Below are 7,978 nucleotides of genomic sequence, written 5' to 3' on the forward strand. Positions count from 1 at the left end.
ACGTGGTGTTCGTTTTGCGTGGAGCGATATCTCGGGGCTTATCCTTGGGCCTGCGGGCTGTGCGGGTGTGTAGGAGCAGCCTAGGGTGGAAGTGCTGGTGTGAAGGCGGTAGCAGGGGAGTCTCGAGGGGAAGGAAGGGCCCCGTGGCAGGGGGGCTCTGCCGTGTCAGCAGGTTTTGCATTTGAAAGCACCAACGGGTTTCCTAAGGGGTTGCATGTGGTGGGGTCTCCTCGTCCTCTGGGAGACGCTGGGCTTGGGGAAGCTGGGACACGTGGCCTAAAGCAGGGATTTCTGAGGACCAAAAGGCCACTGGAGGGAGTTGGTGGTCCCTCAGTGGCTGGAGATAGGAAAGCAAACCAACTGTTGGAAAGGAGGAGCTCGTGCTTTCTGAGAAGAACAGAGAGTTTGATGGGGAGAAGAGCTAACTCTGTTCTGTAAGGCAGTGCTGGAAAGCTGCCATGCTTCACAAAGGCAATTAACTGGTAATTGCTAACACTGGTGAAACCGTTAATTGCCAAGGCTTTTGCTCTGGAAGTTACTAGAAGAGGCTTTGTGATCCGAGACCTTTGCCAATTACTGAGATGTGATAAAGGGGAGCAATATTTGCCGGGGCTTTGAGAAAGGAGAAAACCATCGTCTTTTCTTCCACGCCTGCCGGTCTGGGACGCTGCTGTGCTGCTCCTTACATCCTTGCAGGAACACGTGCAGGTGTTTCAGGGGCAGCTGCAGACTCGTGTGGAGCCAGGGTAACTTTCTGCCAGCTTTTGATAATCCTTTATCACCATTGCTGTGAACTATACAGCGTTCGTGTCTCGCTGTACGTGAACACCCAAATTGTCTTGTTTAGTGGTCCCATCCATGTTCTTTTTGCAATTAAATTATCGATGATATTCCATTATTTATTTATTTATTTATTTGCTTCTAGATGAAGTTCCCAATTCTCACTGCGTTTGCCCTGTTCTACGTGGCCCACTGCGAGGAAGGCGCCAGGCTCCTGGCCTCCAAATCTCTGTTAAACAGATATGCAGTGGAGGGCAAGGACTTGACTTTGCAGTACAACATCTACAATGTTGGCTCCAGGTAAGCCTCCGAATGCTGACCAGGAGCAGACGTTGGGGGGTGTGTGTGTGTCTGTAGGGGACAAGACTATTTCTAGGCTCTGTGATGCGCTGTTGCCTTTGCTCACCCTGATTCTGAGCTTACCGCCACCACTTGAAGGTCTGACCCTGCAATTTGCTGCCTTCTTCCTGTTCCTTTGTCCCTGCTTTGCTGTTCCCTGCTTTCACCTCGTGCCTGTTCTAGCTGTCGGCCCAGCCACGGTGTAGTTGTGATGCTCTGCTCCCCACACACGCAGCCTCCCTTTCTCGGCTTTGTGAGCTCTTTTTCACATCTGGTTTCCTGTCTTTTTTTCCAGTTCTTCTCAGCTTTGCCATCCTCTTTCTGCAGTCAAGCTGTAATACAGCTTGACTCACTTCCCCATCTTCTGTTGGTGCCTTTTGGTGTTTGAAAAATGAGTTCTTCCAGCTGCTGGACTGTCAGTATGGAACTGTCATCCATTTCTGGTGCAGTCCCCAGGGAGCAGAATGCCAAGTCTAAGATTCTCTTCTCATCCCTCTCTTTGTTGCGTTTAGTGCTGCTTTAGATGTGGAGCTGTCGGATGATTCTTTCCCTCCAGAAGATTTTGGCATTGTCTCTGGGATGCTCAACGTCAAGTGGGACAGGATTGCTCCGTATCTTTTCATGTTTTGCAATCTCTCCTGATGCTCCGTCTTATCCCAAGCATCCTGTAGCTCTCGTCTTCTTCACTCGTTGTCGCTGAAATTCCAGCCTGCCAGACCCTGGGCAGGGCACTGAATGCAAACCTCAGTATTCCTTGAAGGTGCTGCGTAAAAAAGGTTCCTTGCGGACAGGGCCAGGTCCCTGTGCAATTCCTCTGCCTGGGAAGGAGCAGCTGGATCAGCCTCGGATGGGCCTGGGTCTCTGTAAGCGCAGAGGACTCAGATCTCTCATCCAGGAGTGACTTCACCTCATTCAGGGCTCTTTACCTATCTCCTCACTTCTCTTCCTTTGATGAAATGCAACTATTCTCCTTAACTTACGGCTCTCAGAGCGAGTAACGTGTCCCACACTGTGGTTCTGCGGCCTCTCAAAGCTGGTTACTTCAACTTCACCTCTGCTACCATCACCTACCTGGCACAGGAGGGCGGACAGGTCGTGGTGAGTTGATTATTTATAGGATCCTTGCCCTAACTGGGCAGCAGATACACCTGACTGTGCTCTTCGAGCTGCTTGTTAGGGGATGATGCATCTCCCTGTGCTCTTATGCTGCACAGGCTCTGTTGCAGGAAGGAAAGGTGACAAATGCTGTGGGTGTTTTCCCCCTCCCCCCTACTTTTTTCAGGTTGGTTTCACCAGCGCGCCTGGGCAGGGAGGAATCTTGGCTCAGCGTGAGTTTGACAGGAGGTTCTCCCCTCATTTTGTAAGTACTTTTCAGTTGGTAACTGAAATCGCACCGCGGTGACTGTACAGCGCGGTGCCTTTTTGCCACTTCGGGGTGCATTTGGTTTGTACTACGGTCACCTGGAAAACTCCCAATATGGATTGCAATTAATCCCTGTCAGTTGTCCAGAAAAGTTCTCACAGGAAAAGCAAAGAGTTTTCATCCCAGCTACCTCTGAGAAGGAGCTGGCACTGTGGGATTTGAGCCAGAAGTTTTGAGAGTAGATCCGTTGGCTTTGGGAGCAGGAAAAGATCTGTTGGCTTTCAGAACTCATCTGTAGATGATTTGTTTTGACTTCTTTTAACAATTTCTCCTTCTAGCTGGACTGGGCAGCTTTTGGCGTGATGACCTTGCCCTCCATCGGGATCCCCCTGCTGCTGTGGTACTCGAGCAAGAGGAAGTATGACACCCCCAAGACCAAAAAGAACTGAACAAAGTCAAATGCCGCCAGCACCCCAGAGCTCGGGAAAGAACAAACGTTAACCCGGCCAGAACCGCAGGTGTGTTGGGATCGGCAGCAGTCCCCCCTGCAAAGCGCTGCCTGGGCTGTGCTTCAGCTCTGTCAGCAAGAGGGAATCGATCGCTTCAATGCCAGCCATGCGTTCTCTTCTACTTTTTTTTTTTTTAAAAGAAACAAGCAAACAAACAAAAACACAACCAAAAAGCCCAAACGTCCTTGTCTGCGTATTCAGAGCAGAGACCCCTCGCTCTGTCGCAGACGTGGTGCCGGGGCCTCTGCGATACGACTGTTAGCACCCGGAGGAGCTTGGTTGTGGGCGGTGAAGCTCCGCAGTGCTTCTGGCATCTGTGCTGCCTCTCTGACTCCGTTCAGCCAAACGGCTCTTTGCCCGCTGCAGTCTGCTCAAACACATTAAATCCCAGGGCCCCCCCGCCTTGCCGAAACATCCGTGGGAAGGAGCTCTTACCTAGTGACAAAACCAGAGCTCCTTTGGATAGAGCCGCTGCTTTGGTCGGTCCCTGCCGACGCTTGTTCTCTAAGGAAGCCCCGTTGTATTTTGGCGAGTGGTTAATTAATTGCTGGGTTTCTGTTCTTCCTGGTTGCTCTGTTAAGGGTTGAGGTGTGTTGAGGTACTGAGGATTTTGTAATAAAATGAACACCGTGAAAGAAGCCTGCTTTTCTTTTCCCAGGAAGTCCTGGCGGCACCTGGCTGCTAATGGGCATACAGTCAATAAAATAAATCACTGTTATCAAGAAAATAAACAAAAAAAGGAAAAAGAAGGGCCCAGAAGTGGGTGGTGCCTTGTGCCAGCTTTCCTGGCAGCTTCAACCCTGGTAATGTTTTCTCTTTGCAGCTGTAGGTAAATGCTGCTGTGGCTGCGTGTTGGGAGTGGATTTGTGCTTTTTTTGTGGACCTGGGTGAGGGGATCGATTCCTGCCCCGAGCTTTTGGCGGGGAGGCAGCGGCCGTTCACAGCCCGTGGCTGGGCTGGGCTCCGGTGGCACTGTAGGACCTGCTCTGGCCTCTTGGACCCCACTCAAGGGTGTGGTGGGGACAGCTGAGAAGTCCTGGGCTGTGCTGGAGCCAAGGCTGCGCCTTTGTTATCAGAACGCCATTTCCAAGGCAGGATTCCTCACCCCAACCTCTGCTGCCACTGCTTGCACCCTCTGTTTCACCTGGCGAAGGTCCCAGTGCAGCAGGGATCCGCCCGGGCATCGGCAAAGTTTGGTGAAAGCCCGAGGAAATTCCAGAGGGTGGCTGGGCCCTGCAGAAGCCCAGTGAAGGCCCCAGGGAAGCAGAGCCCAGGCTTTGCCCGTGCGCTGGCAGGGCCCTTTGTTTTCTACAGCATCCCAGAGGTTTTGCCAGGTTTTTCCGATGCCCACGCAGGGCCCCGCTGCATTCCACAGAGCCCCTTGGCCTTTGCTGGGCTCTTCCAACGTCTGCTGCTGACCCTGGGGGTTTTGCAGGACCAGGGCTGTGGCGAGGGTAAAGGTGGTAGAGCAAGAACAAGTGTTTGTGGGGCTGTGAAAGCGCTGCCGGGGGGAGGTGAGGCCCAGCAAGGGCTTTGGGTCCTGGTGCCTTTGGGGTGGGAGAAATCACCGGACGTTCGCGATTCTGGAGCTGGGCTGGGGCTCGGCCCTGGCCAAGATTGACCTCGAGCATTGGGACTTGAAGGGGGCAAGAGAAGTGCAGAGCCCCAGGGTTTGTGGGGCTTTTGAAGGGCGTCCCAAGGATGGTGAGGACCAGTAAGAGCTTTCGCTCCTGGCCCCTTTGGTGCCCATTTTGGAGCTGGGTGCTGATGAGGAGGAGGGGGTAAGGTGAGGCTGAGGTTCTGCGCTTGCTCTGCCACCTAACTGGTCTCTGCCTGTGTTACGCCTCATCCTATCCTTGTACATACCAACTGGCTCCTTCATCCTTAAAGCCTCCTTCATCCTTAAAACCTCCTTCATCCTTAAAGCCTCCTTCATCCTTAAAACCTCCTTCATCCTTAAACCTCCTTCATCCTTAAAATCCTAATCTCAGTCGCTGCTGGCTGAGTAGTTCGTTTAGCTCATATTTAGTAGGAACTGAAACTTTTCAAGCAAAGTTCCTGCTGTTAAGGAACTGGGGTTATTTAGTCTGGAGAAGAGGAGGCTGAGGGGAGCCCTGATCGCCCTCTACAACTGCCTGACAGGAGGCTGTAGCGAGGTGGGGGTCAGCCTCTTCTCCCTGGTAAGATGATAGGACGAGGGGGAATGGTCTGAAGCTGCGCCAGGGCAGGTTTAGGTTGGACATTGGGAAAAACTTCTTCCCCAAAGGGCTGTCAGGCTCTGGAAGGGGCTGCCCAGGGAGGTGGTCGAGTCCCCATCCCTGGGGGGATTTAAAAGAAGGAGAGATGAGGAGCTGAGGGCCAGGGTTTAGGGGTGGGATGGCAGGGTTAGGTTAAAGGTTGGACTTGATGATCTCAAAGGGCTTTTCCAACCAAAGTGATTCTATGATTCTATTTTGGTGAATGAGCTTGGTATCCCTGGCTCTCCGGCGAGGGGCTCTGAATGCGATCTCATTTTTTATTTCTCATTTTCCTACTCTGATTTGATTTGTAATAAATAAAACCGATCTTCCCAAGTCAAGTCTGTTTTGCCCTGATGGTAACGGGCAAGTGATCTCTCCCTGTCCTTACCTCAACCCATGAGCTGTTTGTTGTATTTTCTCTCCCCTTTCCAGCTGAGGAGGGGAGCAATAGAGCGACTTGGTGGGCACCCAGCATCCAGCCAGGGTCAACCCCCCACACCAGTTCAGCTTTTACCCCTGTGACGCCACCTTCCAGGACCTCAACTATATGGTAAGACCCATTAGGAGAAGACTGGAACTCTTGCAAATACTCGCTTTAGAAAAACGGCGAGTTATTCTCAGGTTGTGCAAATTGAGAGAGATCAGTGTCCCCTTCCACAAACGCTTTCCACAAACGCTCGCAGAATTTCTGTAGGGGGTTGTAACACAGTTAAGAAGATTGGTGGGGGTGAAATGTGAATAGAAACGCGTGCGAGAGAGAGACTGAGATAACAACACAGCAAGGGTAAGTTTCCTTCGCTCTCTCATTTCCTTATTAGCGCTAAATATCTGTAACACAATCCATCATGGCACTCCCTTTGGCAGCTGCCCGTTGCTAACTAAACACATATTCGCATCAGATAAATGCCCTTCAGTGCTGCCTGTAAGCTTCCACAGGGATCGCGTACTCTGTCTCCCCTTCCAGTATCCACCTGCCTCCTGCACAGACAGCAAAACCTGAAATCAAACACATGGCTTGCTCCCAAGGACCATCGGCAGCGACTAATGGTGGTAACACACTTCTCATTAAGGAACGTAACTCTATTATCAAAAGTTATTTATCTGATTGTTAATCAGATTAATAACAGAAGCACTCCTAAATTGGCTTGGAAACCTGGTTTGTATCACGTTTTGTCCCGGAGCAAGGAGAGCGCCAGCGATGCTCATTTCTGTAATGGAGACGTCTTTCTGCTGCCAATTTCAGTGCAGAACAGAGGACAGACATGAGGCAGCCAGCACTTACGGTCACTGTGAAACTTTTCTGGACAGGAATTAAGTGACCGAAGCAGAAAGACTCTCATTATTCATCCTCCGAAGCATCCAGTATCGTCTAAAAACGAATTCTTGAATCCAAACACCCTCCAACAAAAATAGTTCGGCAAGCAGCACAAAAGTGGCAGGGAGGCAATCGTGACACAAGCTTTCCAAGCTCCGAGGCCCATTCTCTGTCGTTAATCTTTAGTTTAGTTAATTATGCTGATTTAGAGAGCAGCCCATCAAACGGAGAAAAGCCAACTTCAACTTTCAAATCAATGCACTTGAAAAGATGCAGTCTGCTTTTTGCCTTAAGATTTAGATGCCCACTGCCAACATAACGGATGCAATTATACTTTAAAGTATGTTCCTGATAAAAAAAAAAAAAACATGAGTTTTACAATCAAGCTTTCTTTTTCTTATTACCTAAAAGCCTAGCTCCTACAACATAGCGCAATTAGGAAGACCCGATGCAGCTCGCATACGAACATCGTTGTTCTCGTTGAGGAATTCTGTCATGATTCCCATTTTATTAAAAGAGAATACAGATGTCCTCAGAGAGCCCAAGTAACTACTCTGAGAAGTTAAAGCATTCAGAGAAGCCCAGAATTGGACACAAAAATTTCCTGTTTGCCTTTCCAGTCTCTTTTACTCACAGTTTCTTTTACTACAAATCAGGTTGGTCATAGTTGGGAAGAGGCCACATATCGGGAGATAAGATGTAGCTGGAACTCTATTTAGGGCACTCTCATGGACGAAGACTGCTCTGTCCCAACTACACTGCTCTCACGGTGGCTGTCACAGAATCGCAAGGGTTGGAAGGGACCTCAGGAGATCATCTAGTCCCACCCCCCTGCTCAAGCAGGCTCTCCTAGAGCATTTTACACAGGACTTGGTCCAGGCGGGCCTTGAATATCTCCAGAGAAGGAGACTCCACAACCTCCCTGGGCAGCCTGTTCCAGTGCTCTGTCACCCTTAGAGTAAAGAAGTTTTTCTTCATATTCAACTGAAACCTCTTATGTTTCAGTTTGCACCCGTTGCCCCTAGTCCTGTCGCTGGACACCACTGCAAACAGACTGCTTCCATCCTCGTGACTTCCGCCCTTAAGATATTTGTACGTGTTGATGAGGTCCCCTCTCAGTCTTCTCTTCTTCAGGCTGAACAAGCCCAACTCTCTCAGCCTTTCCTCATAGGGGAGGTGCTCCAGTCCCTTTATCATCTTGTCTTCAACTCCGGGCTGCTGGAAGAAGGTCAGACCCACCAGGCGCAAAAACTTGGTCACGAAGTTCAAGCTCATCATGTCCGAGGGGAAGTTCTAACTCGGCAAACAGGTCACTTTACAAATTACAGGAATCTGATGATCATCTACAGAAAGAATTTGCAGGGAGACTAAAACTCGTGGACTCTTGCTAGCTGGCATGGTGAACCCAAACTTCCTTTCCCTTTAGATCGGA

General features: G+C 50.3%; 1 protein-coding gene across 3 annotated transcripts in view; it reads left to right on the top strand.

The window, feature by feature from the left end:
• SSR2 (signal sequence receptor subunit 2) overlaps window positions 1-7,348 on the top strand; it is an 8,479-nt gene extending 1,131 nt beyond the window's left edge. The window contains exons 2-7 of one of the 3 annotated variants that reach the window (XR_004841508.1): window positions 926-1,080; window positions 1,632-1,730; window positions 2,109-2,217; window positions 2,402-2,479; window positions 2,821-3,000; window positions 5,664-7,348. Coding sequence is in view for 2 of the 3 variants with exons in the window: in XM_009635273.2 (XP_009633568.1) it covers window positions 926-1,080; window positions 1,632-1,730; window positions 2,109-2,217; window positions 2,402-2,479; window positions 2,821-2,931 (552 nt within the window). In the remaining variant the exon portion in view is untranslated. Of the gene's footprint in view, window positions 1-23; window positions 747-925; window positions 1,081-1,631; window positions 1,731-2,108; window positions 2,218-2,401; window positions 2,480-2,820; window positions 3,122-5,663 lie in introns of those variants that run through there. The other 2 variants (XM_035890827.1, XM_009635273.2) reach the window with 2 other exon arrangements.
• Window positions 7,349-7,978: the final 630 nt, after the last annotated feature.

The sequence above is a fragment of the Egretta garzetta genome, unplaced genomic scaffold (genome assembly GCF_000687185.1).
Source record: "Egretta garzetta isolate BGI_Z169 unplaced genomic scaffold, ASM68718v1 scaffold1063, whole genome shotgun sequence".
NCBI lineage: Eukaryota > Metazoa > Chordata > Aves > Pelecaniformes > Ardeidae > Egretta > Egretta garzetta.